The sequence below is a fragment of the Amblyomma mixtum genome, chromosome 2 (assembly GCF_055824585.1).
Source record: "Amblyomma mixtum isolate Tamu chromosome 2, ASM5582458v1, whole genome shotgun sequence".
Lineage (NCBI taxonomy): Eukaryota > Metazoa > Arthropoda > Arachnida > Ixodida > Ixodidae > Amblyomma > Amblyomma mixtum.
Genome location: NC_143013.1, coordinates 169498219 through 169516006, shown reverse-complemented (window position 1 = coordinate 169516006; position 17788 = coordinate 169498219). Strand labels below are relative to the sequence as shown.

At 48.1% G+C, this 17788-nt stretch overlaps 1 protein-coding gene across 2 annotated transcripts in view; it reads right to left on the bottom strand.

Annotated features, from left to right (window-relative positions):
- The window catches only part of LOC149361538 (fatty-acid amide hydrolase 2-like), a 97982-nt gene that overhangs the window by 58013 nt on the left and 22181 nt on the right, over positions 1-17788 (bottom strand). The window contains exon 1 of one of the 2 annotated variants that reach the window (XM_089572706.1): positions 3896-4360. The exons of the other annotated variant lie outside the window; for it this stretch is intronic. Coding sequence (XP_089428832.1) covers positions 3896-4084 — 189 coding nt within the window. The 5' untranslated portion in view covers positions 4085-4360. Of the gene's footprint in view, positions 1-3895; positions 4361-17788 lie in introns of those variants that run through there. 2 annotated transcript variants of the gene reach the window in all.

Genomic DNA, 17788 nt, shown 5'->3' with positions numbered 1-17788 from the left:
TTCCGTGGAGCAAGACCTTTTTTCGACGCCTCGGCAGGACTTGTTCTAATGGTGTCTTCGACTGGTCGCTCCCACGATCCGGTTCGGATTTGGCAAAGTGAGAGCCGCTCTAGCTCCGAGCGCACAGCGAGACCGGTGAAGCCGAATAGTCAGCAAGTTTTCAGAGCGAAAGCGCAAAAAGCAGGGAAAGGACCTAACTTCCGGAATCGCCACACCGCAGTGGCGCTGCCGCTGCGGCTGGTGTCAACGACAGCAATCATACAGTCCGCACCGCCCACGCCGCCGTCGCCGCTGAACCTGTATCGCTGCCCCAGCAGTTCTTCGTCTCCGGCTCGCGTAGAAAAAAAAAAAAAATGTGTCCCGTTGTACCACTCTGGATATGCCGCGGCAGCCCCCAGATGTGACAGCAACACGGACGGCGTACCCAGCGTAATGATTCGTCTGCTTTTCGACATTTCGCCTCCCAGAGCCACACAGCAGGGACGTTTTAACTGCGTCTAATACCTAAAGCGCCAAAACTTGCTTCTACGGATGCGTAAGAATGCCTCGCCAGACCGGTCGTGATGTGCCCTGGTTACCCTGGCTTCGCATCCGTCTCCGCGAAACGGCGGAAGTGGCTCTGTCACGTGAACACATCTCGGGGCCGCTCCAACTTTTTTCTCGGGGCGCCTCAGAGCGCTCTGAGCTGGAGGCGGGCGCTCTGAAAGAACCAGCCGAATGTAGTCAGAGCGCTTGATTTCGACCAGCCGAACGTGCGGCTGCATCTCAGAGCGCTCTAGAGCGATCTGAAACGACCAGTCGAAGACACCATAAGAATGATCAGCTCTGCCTACTCCCTGGACTGGAGTAAAATGACTGGAGTAAAATGCTTCAGTGAGCACATATTACCCTTCGAACCAACAGTTGATACGTTATCATCGGTGATAACGTATCGAATATCAACTGTTGGTTCAAAAACCTAAAATTATATGGGAGTTAACAGGCCTGGCCTTTTAACTCCTATATAATTACAGGTTTTAATGCATTTTGTATCTTGCATGCATTTCCCATTTTTTCGGGACATTTGAATCTTCAACTTTATTGCCTTTTACAAGTATGTACCTTTATTTCCGGTTTGCTCCTGGCATCGCTCACTATAATATAGCTCCGTTATAGTAGTATTTTGCGGATCACTGTTTTCCAATAAAGGTTTGTGTATTTATTCTCCCCAGATAGCATAAGCCGTTTCTAGTGCCTCGCTTTTAACGCAAATAGACGAACACTTTGACATAAGGACACACGCAAAACAAGTCCAGCAAAATTAAAGAAACAAAGAGACGGTATAAAGATTGGGCATTCATCACATGGAACAAAACTCGAAGCCGCATATCGTGATTACCACAAACACTGTAAAGGGTTTCATCCTACAGTTGAAAACACCGGAACTGATTCATTCGAATTATTGGGGTTTAAGGACAGTGAAGGAAAAATAGATTTTAAGCGGATAGAAGTAACCAAGGGAAGGTTATGTGATTGGTAGCTAAAATAAAGACAAGAGTGAAATTCCACGAGTCACCGCGAGGTGGTTTGAGCCACCGCCCGATTTAGAGGGCTCAGCCTTGTACATCCATCCATCCGTACGTCCGCCCGTCCAACCAAACTACCTATCTCCAGAAGCGTCACCACCCAAAAATCTCAAAGCCATCTCCACCCACCACAAGCTTGGCCGCTTGGGTTGGTGCCTAATTCCACACATACACACACACACACACGAACACACAAACACATGAACACACACACACACACGAACACACACACAAACACGCACGCACGCACACGCACACACACAAACACACGCACAAACGCACGCACACACGCCACGGCTACGTAGCCGAAGAATAGGACCTTGAAATGCCATCTCGCACGATATTCGGGCTAAGAAGGCCGAGCAGCAATGCGAGTGTAGGAAGCGATCGCGCTGAGCAGCCGCCGCCTCAGCGTCAGATTGGCCACCAATGACTGCTCTAGCCGAATTATTTACCTAAGCCATAAGTCACTGTGATAATTTTTCATTCAAAAAATATTCACCGGAAAGCTGATAAACAGAACTGTTTGCACATCGGGGCGCTTTGTGGTGCTCACGGCTGAATACGTGCAGCTGGGGGGGGGGGGGGGGGGGGGGGGGGGGGGGGTTAAGGACTGATAGGACGTTATGCCAAACCTGGCTGCGAAAGACGCTTGCAGCAGAAGAGATACAAAATGAAAGACAGGCTGCGTCAAGGAGCATTAAAGCATATTCAGATAGAACATTTTAGTACTAATGAGGATCCTCATCTTAAAAGCGTTTCAGAAATCTTTTGCTGTAGCGGCCTTCCTGCCGATTAAAATCACGTGAACAGAAAATATCGTTGCGGCCAGATTAGTGCGCCGTCTATTTTGTCCAAAGAATGATGGTATGCTATCAAGAGGCGTTATTATGACTGCTGCAACCCTGCTATCAAGAACGCAGGGAGGGTGTACGTGACAATGCGGCTACCGCTGGCACTGTGAAGCACTCCATCTGAAATCGACAGTTGTGCGGTTTGGTTCACGGCTTGTCGTGCTTTGAATGCTTTCCATTGGATCACTCCTTAAGGCCGATTCACACGACGGTCCATTCGCCCGCGGCCCGCACACTGCGTGTTCATGCGTCACCACATGGGGAGGCGCGCTGTCGGCCCGCGGCGTGGTCAGCGCGCCTCTCAATGTGCTGACGCATGAACACGTGATGCGCGGGCCGTGGGTATCGGACCGTCGTGTGAATCGGCCTTTACTGACGGACCGTTGTTACGCGGAATACCGTGAGAACCTACCAAATGCTCTCTTCACAACTGGTGCAACGCATCTTAAACATTTCGTTTTCTGTACAGAAAGACTGCCGGCCTATATCGATCGTCGCAGGCAACCCAGCCCTGAGGTACGAAATGATTTCCCCTTTGGCGACAGCCCAACGCATAATCGCGGATAATGCCGACATAATCGCCAACCGTTACCAGTCTTAGTGGCCTTGGCGTTCGGCTCCTGAACCCAATCGATACAATCTTGACCGCAGCGGCCGCATATCGATAGATGCGAGATACAAAAACACCCGTGTGCTGTGTGACGGCCGTTGTTCAGAATGGCCACGAAGATTTTCGCCGGGAAAGAAACGATGGCATTCCTAGAATCGAAAATAAGCGCCGGGGACATAAGCGCCTTACGTGACTAAGACGAAGTGCGCAATCAGCAACTGCTTTGTGCAAAGAGCCACACACAAGCGCAGGTGCATTGAACTGTATGAAACCATATTTCTAGTGCACAGTAGCCAAAGGCTAGCAGACTGCAAGTGACAGGTCTGGTTACACGGGTCATTTGCGGCGCGGCCACCACTGTTCCGAAATTATCATGGGATTGCATGAGAACAAAATAACCTTTCTGTATGCCACATGCTGACCATGTACATGTTGGCCATGTAAGGAATACATGTTATCGCAACTGCAATATAATGTACTGCGAGCTCGTTTCTGTGGAGATTACCCGGAAAACGTGCTTGCATGGTTGACCAAGTTATCGGCTGCTATTTTGGAATTACGCAATTGACGACCGTACGACACTTCAGCGTAGACGAGTGGTTACAGCTCGTACCGGCGAGTCATTTGGGTGGCGGGGTAATGCTCCACAACGTGTAGACCTTGGGGCGATGCGCGCCTGAGGCACGAGAGCCCCCCAGCTTCCACCCTTTTCAGTTCCACAAGCCCGTGTCCACAGCAGTGCGACTATTTTTTGAGAAGGCCTGCTGAAGTATTCATCCAGTTAAAAAAAATGAGCAAAATGAGATCAAGAACACCTCAAACTTTTAAGCTTATGTATCAAAGTTTGAATTTTATGTATATCTCACCCGTCCGTGCCGTATGGCGTCGGCCAGCACCACGGCCGGCGCAAGCAGCAGCGGGTCTCGCGTGGGCTCCACACGTTGCCGGCGCCGCGTCAGGTTGGCCACGAACAGCAGCAACTCCGATAGGCGGTCTAGCACGCGCATCAGCAGCTCGCCGACCAGCGGCCGCACAGTGGTCACCACGGCGGCCATCGCACCCGCGCAACTGACGCACTCACAGCCGCGCACAGATCCCCGGACGTTCGTCCGATGAAGCGAGGTGCTGATAAAACCGGCGACGGCGTCGAACACGCTGCCCCGCTCACAGGTCCCTGCACGGAGTCTCGCCGCTGACTGCTGAGAAGCGGGTCGGAGGAAGCGGCATGCAAGACGAACGCGGAAGCAACCGACTTCGAGAAAGGGAGGGCAGAAAGGGGCGTGCGGCAGCTACGTCGTCGTCGGGCGCAAGTCGAAACCGCGCGCGCGCCGGTCGCAGCGACTTGCCGGCTTAAAGAAAGACCGCCGGGGGCGCCACCGTAAGTCCCACGCGCCGGGCGCCGCGTCTCCTTTTCGCCGTTAGGGAGCGGCCCGGAAGCTCTCGTTTTTTTTTGTTTTTTTTGGAGCCTGTATATATTCTGGCACTTTATGGTAGCAACAATACAGTCCTGCCAAGATGGTCAAGAAACTGAAGATTAAATGCAAGGAGTGCGATGCGTCAGTGGATTTAAAGGAAACGCGTTTCGAATCGGCAGCGGAGACCGAAGGAGCGGATTTTATGTGCAAACGTTGCGTATTAGGTGCACGCTTAGACAGGGTTGACCAAGTGAACACCATACTAGCGTTGCGTATGGATGCTCTAGAAAAAGAGCTACAAGGCAGATTAGCGCAAACTTTAAGAAAAGCTTGGTCATTTTGAAGCAAAAATGGCTGACACCGCCATCGGAGCCACATTGGTGGACATTGGTGGACAAGAAATAGGTTTTGCAGGTCGTCGTCCAAGTTAAATTAAAGCAGTCCTCTGATTACTGGCTGGTTGAAATTCGCGGTGCAACTAAAGGGGGGCGAAGGAAATTCTGGAACCACATAAGCTGGCTGCGTAAAACGAATCAAAGAAAGCAGGAACAGGTTCAAGATGCGAGGTAAAATGTTGAGAGGGAGATGAAGCTAAGAACTACGTTACATCAGTTATAGCTGAGCCATTTATTAAAGACGATAGGGTAATCTCCCCAAATCAGGGAGCAACACTGGACCGCACAATAGAGAACAGCTTAGAACTGATTAGTCTTAACTGGAAAAAGGCGGAAGCAAATATTCCTAAACCCGCATCAGCAGGTATAGACGAAATTCAGTCAAGCTGATTAATGAACTTGGGCCAAAAAGCAGGAAACGCTGACAAAACCATTGCAGAAAGCCATAAAAAATAAGCTAATTCCGCAAAGCTTGAGACAGAGTAAAATTAATTTGATTTATAAGGGGGAATGAGATAAGATGAACATAAAATTCTTCCTACCGATTACGATAACATCTGTTATATGCAGGCTGGCAATGAAATTAAAACTGCAGTCATGGGTTGAAGTAATAGGATACTCGGAGAACTTCAGAACGGGCTCAGAAGGGGTGGGCGCTTAGATGACAGCTGTTCGTGCTTATCCAATGCATAGAAATAGCTAAGGCAGAAATCAGTCCTTTCTATTTAACCTTCCTGGATATGAGCGGTGCATAAGACAACGTGAACAGGGAACTCCTGTAGAACATATTAGAAGTCATGACGTAATCAAAGTCATTAAAAGTCATGTGCTAATTGACTTTCTACAGGAAATCTACGGCGATAATAAAGTTGAAATTACATGGGAAGGGGTATAAAGTACGACAGCTGTGCAGGTACACAAAGAATTAAGGCAGGGTTTTCCTCCATCACCGCTGCTGTTCATGCTTTATATGATTAATATGAAAAGAAGGATGCAAGGAAGTAATCTAGGTTATAATCTGTCGTACAGATTAGTCGGAAATGTAGTTGAGCAGCGACTCCCGGGTTTAATGTATGCGGACGATATTGTACTGTTACCAGATAGCCAGGAAGATTTACAAACTTTGGTTAATTTTTGTGGAGACGAAGGAGATGCTCTAGCATTCAGTTTTAGCGCAGCTAAATTAGTTGTGTTGATTTTTAACGATACATCTGATCAGGTGCTTACAATACAAGGCCACGAAATACCCAAAGTGACCGAATACAAATACCTCGGGATATGGCCAAACGAAGGGCAGATATACACGGAAAAGCATGAACAGGCTCTTAGGGCAAAGACGAAGAGACGCCGGGATAATGAAACATAGGGCATTATGGGGGTACAACAAATATGAAGTACTAAGAGGTATTTGGAAAGGAATAATGATGACAGGACTTACTTTCGGCAATGCGGTTCTGTGCTTAAGGACAGAAGTTAAGTCGAGATTAGACGTAAATCAGAGAGCTGTTGGAAGATTAGCACTAGGTACCCACGGCAAAACCACAAACGAGGCAGTACAGGGGAATATGGGCTGGGCATCGTTCGCAGCACGGAAAGCTTAGAGTAAAGTACTATATGAAGAGCGCCTGAGGAAATTGCACGATAACAGCTGGGCAGCTAAGGTATTTAAATACTTATACAGAAATAGCGTTGACTCAGGGTGGCGGAAAAGAACTAGTACACTACAGTAATTGTGCCGGACACGAGTACGGAGAAAGAAAGAGCATTAAACGACAGGTTAAAAACACGGAAGGTAAAAGTTGGATTAATTCAATGGAAAAGAAGCATAGTGTCGAACTATATCGGTACTGAAAAAGGCAGATTAAGAAAGAATTGTTCTATGATAACTCAAGAGCTAGGTCACGGTGTCTTAGAAGGCGCAGCTGCAAAACGAAGTTTAAGGAAGAATATGGCACATGTGCTGTGTGTGGTACATCTGTAGAAACAATTTAACACCTCATGCTCAAATGTGTGGCATCCACCCGGATGTTGATGAGGCACAGTCACTCTTCCTGAGGCTCTAGGGTTTAAAGATAACGATGGTCATGCAAATAAATATGCGGTGGAAGTTAGCAAAACGCGATTGGAGGATTGCTGGCTGAAAAGCAGAGAGGTGACGTAAGGTTAGAAGTGTAGGAAAACATATTGAAATAAAATAGCAAATTTTAATAACAAATTGCAACACAGTTAAAGAAAAAAACAGCGTGGTGGCAACTGCCACCATCCCGTTTCAAAGGGGACCATTCATCCATTCATCCGATACCCCCAAAGTAGCGCCCCTTCCCCAGCCGGTAAGTCGGAAGCCCTTCTTACGTAGCCTTCTATTTCCGAGGAATGCCTCGTTGATGTTTTGTAACTAGCTGGCCTGCTCTATGTATTAATTGCAAGTGTAATAAACAGCATAGGAGTGTTCACGCTTTCTCGACCCTCCCTTTGTTCCCTCGAGCACGAACCCCTCCTCGGTTAGCGAGCGGGAACGCTGCATCCGCGGAGTGGAAGTGAGGGGGGCGGAAGACTAGACGACCCATATTTCCACACCATTCACCCATCCACCGGCCCACCCACCCGCCTACCTATTCACCCACCCATCCATCCATCCACCCACCCTACCCACCCGTCTATCCGTCGTACCGGCGCGCTTGGTTCTGGGGGGAGGTGTCGCAGACCATTCATTCATTCATTCATTCATTCATTCATTCATTCATTCATTCATTCATTCATTCATTCATTCATTCATTTCTCTTTTTTTTAACACGGCTTCAGGAGTCCCTGGTCTCCAGCCATTGACAGCAGCGAAAACAATTCATGAAGAGAACTGCAGCATTTGTTACGGGTGAAACAAAATATACTGGAGCACCTATCGTAATAGTTTTCATTAATTGCATACATGTTGTCCTCAAATAATGGAATTAACAACATAGGTCATGAAATTATAAACTCAGACAAACGATACAACGTAGCATCATAGGCTGATATGTAGTATCGACTCTGGCACACTAACTCATTTTCTGAAATTCGGTTTTAATCGGAAAAAGTCTGTACCATTGAGACGGACTATCGCGATGGAAAGAAACTCGAACAGCGCGACGCCTATGCGCTCCGCTATTGGAATTTCTTTTCATCGCGCTTTTACCTGGGTGGCAAGAAAAATACGTTAGTCAGCCTGGAATGTATCATGGACGACTGTAGTTTGGTTTAGTTTATGGGGTTTAACGTCCCAAAGCGACTAAGGCTATGAGAGACGCCGTAGTGGAGGGCTCCGGAAATTTCGACCACCTGGGGTTCTTTAACGTGCACTGACATCGCACAGTACACGGGCCTCTAGAATTTCTCCTCCAAAGAAATTCCAGCCGCCGCGGCCGGGATCGAACCCGCGTCTTTTGGGTCAGCAGCCGAGCACCGTAACCGCTGAGCCACCGCGGCGGCAAAGACGACTGTAGTGTATTTGGCTAACATCTGTGCCGAAGCTTTATGCAAATAAATGCAAACGGCGCAGCGCCTACGCTGCACTCTGTTCGCATTTCTTACCATCGCTCCTGTACTATAGATAGCCTCAAACCAACCTTAAGGCGTTACGCGGCGGCCGCTTTTAGCAAGTAAGTGAAGGCGGTTCGGCTGTTGTGCATGCTGCCTTCACCCCCGCCGCGCGCGTTTCTGCAGACGTGAAACATTACGTCTGCCCCTGAACGTACAGACGTAACGTGAATCGCAGGGTTTGGCAATGCGCCCTTGCGCAGTGATAAAGGACGCTGCTTTTTCGCTCCACTATTTCTCATTTTGCTTGCAGTTACTAAATATGACATTTCTGACCAGCCTCTTTCTCAGCGCCGTTTATTTCCATCTGGGCGAAGACAAGTGCCACCCAGAGACCAGTGCTCACGACAGCCAACAAAACAGCTCGGCCCAAGTTCGCCATCTACCACTGTGGCCGGACAGTGAACACGTGGAGTGCTATTGTCTGACGAATGTTACCCGCGTCAGTTGCATACAAACTAAAGATAGCTCAAGTAATAAACACACTAATTAGAACTGATGATTTCTCGCCTCTAACGCTGTTTAAATCACCGATGAGACAAACAAAGGCCGCTAATAAAATTCGGGAGAGACTGAACGTTGCTTACGTGTGTGAATCCGAAAGCATTGCTGTCCCTGTGTCTATTGTTTGCGCGTAATGTTTGTACATGCATTCGGTTTAAATCGAAAAAGGTTTGCATCAATGTGACGTAATATCGCGATGAAAAGAAACCTGAACAACACGGCGCCTACGCGCTCCGCTAACAAAATTCGGAAGAGATACTGAACGTTGCTGACGTGTGTGAATCCAAAAGCATCACTGTCCCTGTGTGTATTGTTTGCACGTAATGTTTGTACATGAATTGAGTTCTTTTCTGCGAGTGTGTGTGTTTGCGCATTGGTTGCGCACCACACCTCAAACGTTGGACCCTCTCACTGCACGGCGATGAGGCTGGCCGAGTTTGCGTGTCGCGAACGCAAGGCATAGACATTTCTTTGTTTCGGACACCCATACACACGAACATGCTCGTATGACACCGCCCGAATCGCTGTACGACTAATAGTGGCGTCCCAATTTTGGTACGGATGTCGGGGAAACTGGCGTCACATCGAGGCGGGCCAGTGGCGAATATATTATAGAATACGACACGTATAGGAGCGTCTGAAGTAGCAGTGTTCGACTTGCTGTGTGCGTCATTCTGGCGCTTGATGACGTCACCATGTTTTTCTTGACATTGCTGGGATTTCTCTACCGTCTGCGACTACACACACGCCGCCAGCTTTTTTCGTAATGGGACTTGTAATGTTTTCGCATTAATAATAGACCTAACCTACCCCATGCCACAACACTTACGGTCAAAGGCTATTAGAATACAATGATGCCCGGATATGGATTGAGGTTCCCGATGACGTCACACATGAACATAATTATCAGCATTCTGCTTGACTGCCTGGATTTGTGGAAGTAAATATTGTCACGTAGTGGTGACTGCAGTTAAGGCAGTGCGGAAGACAGCGAAAAGTGCTTCGAAAAGAAAACTGTTTATTGGGCTGACTTGCGCCCACAGAAAACTGAATGAGTGGGCGGCGGCGTAGCAGAAGCATGCTCGGCGGTCGTCGAACAGAATGCCTGCAGTTCTTGGCCGCGCTCAATTTAAAGCTGGCAAGGAACCTTAGAGATGAGGAACAAAAAGCAATACAGCAACCTGGAAAAATGTGGAAGCAGGTGGGCGTGGCCGCGATCAAATGAAATAAGTAAGCCTGGTCGCATTTCGCTTAGCAAACAAAATGATAAAGCCGCGTGCTAGTGGCTATGAGCGTGAACGAACGAACCGTACAAAAATTTGCTGGAATGTGTTTGCTTTGGAATTTGTGCATTTGTAAAGTGATTTTTGGTGCTTCTTACACTTGTCATTTGTAGCGCTATGTTTTTGCGTATTTGCAATACCATTAGTGCAGTGTTTACCATCTTTTCGTATTTGTTGTTGGAATGTCTGCAATTGCTTTTGTGCTTACCGTGCATTTGGACCGTTAAGTAGCCAAATGGGCTATGGGTCCAGTAAAGTTTGTGCGTACATATCTCACAAAATAAAATGAAAAAAATTGCTGTTTATGATGTCAATAAAAGTACACTTCCTAGGTGCTGCGTCGCCTTTTAGCCTTGACCCTAGACCCTCTAAGGAAACAAGAAATAAAGGAATAAAGATAAGAAAAAAAAGAATGGAAGGTATAAAGATATGTGTTGCTTTCCTCGGCTCCACCCCCTTCGTCAGACCTCATCTCCCCTCCGGAAAATTTAACTCATGTGGGTCTAAGCCTACTCCTCCAACCTGGGGGATGAGGCCACCTACACTAGCATCCGAGGATTCGTCAGCTGGCCATGGCACCGCCACCTTGAGTTCTACAAATGACTGGTCTCATATCACGATATTACCCACTACTATAACCCCAACAGGCAACTTTACCACCCCTCACAAGTCCCTGGCCAAGGCCCAGGAAATCACCTGGCGCCGGCTACGGACTTGCTCCTTCCCCAACCCGGCAATATATTCTCTCCTATACCCCGGTAAATACTCTCCCTCATGCACTAATTGTGGCTTTGGAACTGTCTGGATGGCACGCCTCCTACGGACCTGGGTCAGCTCATTACTCCGAGCAGTGGGAGGCCGTGCTGCTAAGCTCCGATCCGAGGGTGCAAGTCCGGGCCGTCGAACGGGCTAAAGAGGCCGCCGAGAGCCAGGGACTTTCGGCCATCTAGTGTACCCAACAACCCGCCATCTCGCATACCCACAGTGGGGAATTGGCCAGGATGCCTTGCACATTTAAGATTGACGTAGTTGAAAGTTGGTTTGTAATGGAAAAACATCCAGATAATTTAACTAGCAAAGGAATCTCCCTTACGCAATGATATAATTATGAAGATAATCGCGCACTGATTTTAGGACAAATCCCCTGGCGCTTGCCCCTAAATGAGAAAAGAACCCGAATAGAAATTGGAAGCCCTAATCGAGCGAGGCAAATCTCCGGATGAACTCTGCGCAGAGAAGCAAACCGTCCACAGGAGAGGAGAAAGTGATGAAGTGATTTAATTTTGCCACATGATTCACAAAGTCTCGACGGAGGGAACCCCGATCGGTCCAAATAAACATTCAGTCGTGGTATTCTGCACCGCAAGAGGCTCATAGACGCTTCGCATTGCCTTGAACGGCATAAACGGGCATTCCAATGGAATGCCAAATGCTTAAAATCCGCTGTAGCAAGGAGAGGCTCATGACTGAAGGAGTGCAGTTGCAGGAACCATTGAAATTGGGCTATTGTCAAATGCGCAGTGTTAAGCATTAATGACATCACATATCCGCAAAGGGCAGAATTTGCTAAAAAATCAACCATCACATCAGCATCAATGCCGCAATGGCCGGGTACCCAGTGAAAATGCACTTCTTTTAGTACGTGGTGTAATGAAAAATCTTTGGGAACGGCTCAGAACAGCGTCCCTGGAGCAGTCAAGCACAGTCAGGACAGAAAGGCTATCAGCAAGAATTTTCACCTGATGTACATAGAAAAACATATTTTGTACAACCTGCTCAATCGCTAGTAATTCGTCAATATATATAAACGTATAATCAGGGGCCCTAAAAGAATAACTCCAATCAAAAGCCCTGCAATAGAGTCCTATAGCTGCCTTTTCATTCTGCTGGGAAGCATCTGTGAAAACTACAGCATGGGTTGGAAAATTATCCTAAACTTCTCTAAAAGCCCATTTAACACATTGGCAGGCGAATGCTTTGCGTTCCTTGGGAAGGTGTCGTCAAAGTGAAGTGCTGCATCAGTCTGCAGACTGTGAACCTTTGCTATAGAACTGATTGTGGCTGAGATTTTTGATTGGTTGGTTCATTTATGGGGTTTAACGTCCCAAAGCGACTGAGGCTATGAGAGACGCCGTAGTGAAGGGCTGCGGAAATTTCGACCACCTGGGGTTCTTTAACGTGCACTGACATCGCACAGTACACATGCCTCTAGAATTTCTCCTCCAAAGAAATTCAACCGCCGCGGCCGGGATCGAACCCGCGTCTTTCGGGTCAGCAGCCTAGCACCATAACCACTGAGCCACCGCGGCGGCTGAGATTTTTGACAGCAGTGTTTGTAAACACAATCAGTGGCAGCTTATACCTAGAAACAAAGCCGGGTTTGCCGTAAATATGGGGCTAGCTAATGCTGGAATAGGCTCTAAAGCTCTTAGAAATCCGGAACCGTTAAATGCTGACACCATGCAGAAAAATAAAGTTTTCCTCTTCCTCCTCTTCTTAGCCGGCTCGTCCGACTGCTGACGCTAGCAGTACTGAGGCTTATTTTGTTTTATTTTTTTGCCTGCTTTGTTTAAATGTTTTGTGTTGCCTGCTATAACCTCAACACAGGGATTGCAGTGTCGATACACAAACGTAGTGTCAGCTGTAAAACAAGACATAGCCCGCCTTCACCCCCGTCTTTTTTTATAGCTCTTTCAATCGCAAGGGGGCCAGGTTCGCCACGTCCTAGTTTTGGCGACCTGCCCTGCATTTCTGGGTCGGGATTTAAGGCTCCGCACTTTGGCAGTACTGCCGTTTTGCACCAGTTGCATGCCCGGGACACCCCAAACGATCATGTATGTGCAGTGAACTATTATTATTTATCGAGTGTGTTTGCCTCTCAATCAACGACACATAGTCGGGGCCAGAAATGCGCATACCAGTGCCGCTGTCGCCGATTCCGTCTTGGAGTTCGGCTGAGAGGCATTTTTCTTGCCCGCGATGCGACTGTCAATCGAAGTACGTTTGTAGGGGAAGACCTTGGCCGACGACTGCTAGCCTGAGCAAATCTGCGCGCTAATATGTCGACACACCTGGCCGCACAGAACGTTGGCAGCTGTGCAGTTATCCTCTAAATGTGCGGTGGCGGACCATACCGCGTCTCCAGTCTTGAAGCGGGCAAGTGCGGGAACTATGAGCGTGTCTGCGAGGGCCGAGAATATTCTAGGACTGCACATAGCTAGCAGATCGTCGTGTCTTTGCTCGAGGAAACGCCGGTCGTGAACGAACAGGTGGAGTGATTGCCCGTAATTAAAATGTTCAACGAGGATTTCATAGCTTTTTACTTACACACGGCCAGTAGTCACAAAGTCGATGAAAGGTCCTACGGGAGTTGAGCGCGCGTTAGAAGGGGAGGGGGAATGGCGGAAGAATTGGTTTAACGCTGACCCGCAGCTCGTAGCCAGTTATTACTGACAGCTTGCAACCACCGGCTGGGAAAGTGATATCTTCAAACAGGGGCCTCGGACCGTTTTTGGTACTTTGGGGCCGAGGCAACATGTAAAGCACCTTTCGCCCTGCCGGTCGCGGGGGCCTTTCCCAGTTCTAGGTCTTAACTTTTTGTCTTCATCATCATCATCAACCTGATCACACATACTCTACGACAAAAGTGTCTTTCATCTCTTCTATTAACCCTGTTCTGTTCTCCAGCCAAGGCCTCCCTAGACCCACAATATTCTTAATCTCATCCGCCCACTTAATTGTCTGCATCCCCGAGCGGCGCTCTCCTTCTCATGGAAAACAGTATTACCCTGTCACTCTTAACGAGAACCGATTATTTTGTCTTCGATCCACGAGGAGATCATTATACCCGTGTTTTTTTCCTGACCCACTCTACCCTCTTCACGTCTCTTAACGTTGCACCTATCATTTTCCTTTACATAGCTCGCCGCGTTGTACTCAATTTAGGTTGAACACTTAACCTCCCCACTTTTGCCCTATAGTTGAGCACTGGTATAAAATACAGCTGTTGTATATTTTTCTCGTGAGGCATACTCCTAGACTGCGATTCATGATCTGAGAGCACCTGCCAAATGTACTCCACACCTCAGTTATATCCTTTTAGTTATTTCACTCTCATGGTTCAGATATAGAGGGGGGGGGGGGGGGCACTGTTTGTTCGAAGTAAACTTAATCTCTTGCCATTTCGGCGCCTCGCTGCCAGTTGTGAACTGCTGTACCCTTGCGAGACTGTTGAATATTACCTTGGTTTTCTGCATATTAGTGTTTTGACTCATCGTTCTCCTCTGCCTAGGTCATTGATCATTATCGGAACAGCGCAATGGCGTGGACGTGAAAACACACAGATTGAGAAAATGCTTGATCATGCTTTGGAGTTCATACCCTCATCAAGTTCATCAAGGCAATTTCATCAGCGAACTCCAGATTGCTAAGGTTCTCTGCATGCTGAGATCGTGTTTCTGGGCCTGGCACAGCTTGTTTCGAAATTTTATTTACGCGAGAGTGTTATAGTCGACGTTCGGATGAAAAGCCGTGCGCGATGTCACACTAATTCAGGATTGGTCGGCAGAGGTCGTGACGTCCCACCACAGTCGACCAATGAAAGCGAGGTATGTTGACACGGAAAGCCGAGAGGTTGGCGGGATGCCAGCTACGCAGCAGTCAGAGAGTGCGGAAAATGTCCACTGCTCTGTGGTTGGCGCGTCGAGTCATGTAACAGGGTACGTGACGTAGCTGTGGGGATAGAAGAGCGACGAAAGAGCAATTCTTCAGAGAAAAGAGGCTCCGAGATGGATGCCTGCGTACCGTAATGGTGCTTGTAGAGTTGCGTAGGAGGGATTAGTGACTCCTAACGTTGTTGCGTCCGGCTTTCTAAGGATTGGCTAAGAGTTTGCAATTTCATTCATTCAATCATTTTATTTGTTCTTCACAACATGACGTACACATTGTGAAAGGGGCCAAGAAGAAAAGCCGTTCCTTTACGGCTTGAAAAAACTCTTGGTCCCCCTGGCATTGACGGCAACGAAGCAACACAGTCCAGAAACTAATGTGCAGAACAATATGTACAGAAATATACAGAAACAAACAAAATTATAACTTGACATTTTTCTGAATGATATGGCGACAAGCTCATGTCGCCATATCGCCAGCTCGTTGTCTTTGTCGAAGACTGTGGTGGGTGCGCCGCCACTATAGATATCTACCAGTATTTCTACATAAGGCTCTTCTGCACGCTGATTCCGTAATATCTCCATGACTGCTGATGTTTAGAATGATCAAATTCACTCCCATACTCTTTGTAGCCCATTTTAGGGCGACAGTATCAAGGAGCCCGTGCCACAAAAAAGCCGGCGTCCGTCGTCGGCGTTGTTCATCGTAAGCGAAAAATCAAGGAAAATCACCACAGAAGCAACCACCTAGGTCACGTGACCTTTCGGCGTCATCACAACCCGCCCACCGGGTTATGAGCAAACTGTCCACCATGGCGGGTGGCCGTTGAATTGATTCAATGACTGGTCGCGAGAGGTTGCTCGGCATCGTAACCTGGGTCCCACAAGCCCCACCGGTGGCAGCACCTGCCATCGCAGGGCACTGGCACGTCGCTTAACAGCTGCACAACTGCCCCAATAGTGGTATGAGGACTATGGATTTTTGAATGTAAAGTAGAGGATGAACCATTCCCCATATATGGGCCTTAAGAAATTAACACTATCGCATTAAGTGCTCCTTCCAATTTTTTTTAGGGTTGATTGTGTTCTGCGCATTTCCCTATCACCTTATTAAAGATTCAGGGGCACTTTGACTGTCTAAAGTGCGTACAGGCGAAAGCGTTTTCCGCACCACTTTGACTGCTTCTGTGGCACTGGTGGTGTCACATGTAATTGAGTACTAATCACTAAGTGATGACAAATCACTAATTAATGGTTAATTACTGATTAATGCCTGAATACTAACTAAATGCTAATTAATGACGCTTAAGCTTCGCCTTTAGGAGTGGAACGCGACAGCGTGTTGTAGCGCTGCCAGGGAGTCCACGGAACGCCACCACCCGTTCGGCGCGATGCCTTGCCGTTTGAACGCAACGCTTTTTGAGGAAAGGAAATGGCGCAGTAATTCTCTGTCATCTCGGTGGACACCTGAACCGCACCGTAGAGGAAGGGAGGAAGTGGGAGTGAAAGAAGAAATACAAAGATGGCCCGTAATGAAGAAAATTGAAATTGTATTTGACGAAAGGAAATTACGCAGTAACTGTCTGACATGTCTCGGTGGACACCCGTCAAAATTCAGGGGGGGGGGTGCACTTTTTTGACCTAAAGTGCGGTCACTGATTTGCGGTTAAGATGTTAAGCTTCGCCTCTAAGAGTGGAACGCGACAGCGTCTTGCAACGCTGCCAGGGAGTCCATAGAACGCCATCGCCCATTCGGTTCTACGCCTCGCTCGTCGGTAAATCAGTTTTTGAGAAAAGGAAATGTATCTGTCTCTCATATCTCGGTGGACACCTAAACCTCGCCGGAAGGGAAGGGAGGAGGATGGCAGTGAGCGAAGACACCGTATTCACTAGACGCGCCTTTGGTCAATCCAAACCATCGAGCTGGCATGGCGGAGTGGGTAGCATGCTCGTCTCGCACTCCGAAGACCGGGGTTCGATTCCCGAGCTCGACCAATTTCCTACTCGGTTTTATTTATTTATATGGCCTGACTAGAAATGTTAATTAGGCTAATTAGTGGGTAACTAAGCAATTAACTAAGCTCAGTCCCACTTACTTCGAGCATCACTATATGATCCCTTAAATTGGTTGCATGGTTACTAGCCAAAGTACAATTGGCCCCGTTTGAAATTGGCGCACTGTGACGTCATGACCGTTTCGACCAACTGAAAAGCGTGACATTTCTGTCGACAACTGCTGCTTACAACGATGAGACATTAAAGGCTTTCGCCTTTGTGTGAATATGGTCTATTGTCAAGTAGCCTGCCCGGTCATTTGATTGATTGAAGTCTAAGCATTTCCTTATTATATCAGCGATTACCTTAGTAAGCACCTTGCAGGCAAGGGATAGTAAGCTGATCGGTCTGCAATTTTTCAAGTCGAAGTCCCGTTTCCTGTTGATTAAGATGTTAGGCGTTCTTCCAAGCTTCTAGTGCGCCCCATGCCGTAAGACACTGCGTACACAGGGTGGCTAGTTTGGTTTGGTTTGGTTAATGGGGTTTAACGTCCCAAAGCGACTAAGGCTATGAGAGACGCCGTAGTGGAGGGCTCCGGAAACTTCGACCACCTGGGGTTCTTTAACGTGCACTGACATCGCACAGTACACGGGCCTCTAGAATTTCTCCTCCAAAGAAATTCAGCCGCCGCGGCCGGGATCGAACCCGCGTCTTTCGGGTCAGCAGCCGAGCACCATAACCGCTGAGCCACCGCGGCGGCTCACAGGGTGGCTAGTGTTTCTAGCACCATCTCCCCTCCGTCCTTCTTCAGATATCTGCTGTTACTTGATCCTCACCAGCTGCTTTCCCCCTTGTCATTGTTCCTAAGGCTTCCTTTATTTCCTCTTTCGTTACTGGCCGGATGTCCCATTGCTGTGCACTACTGCA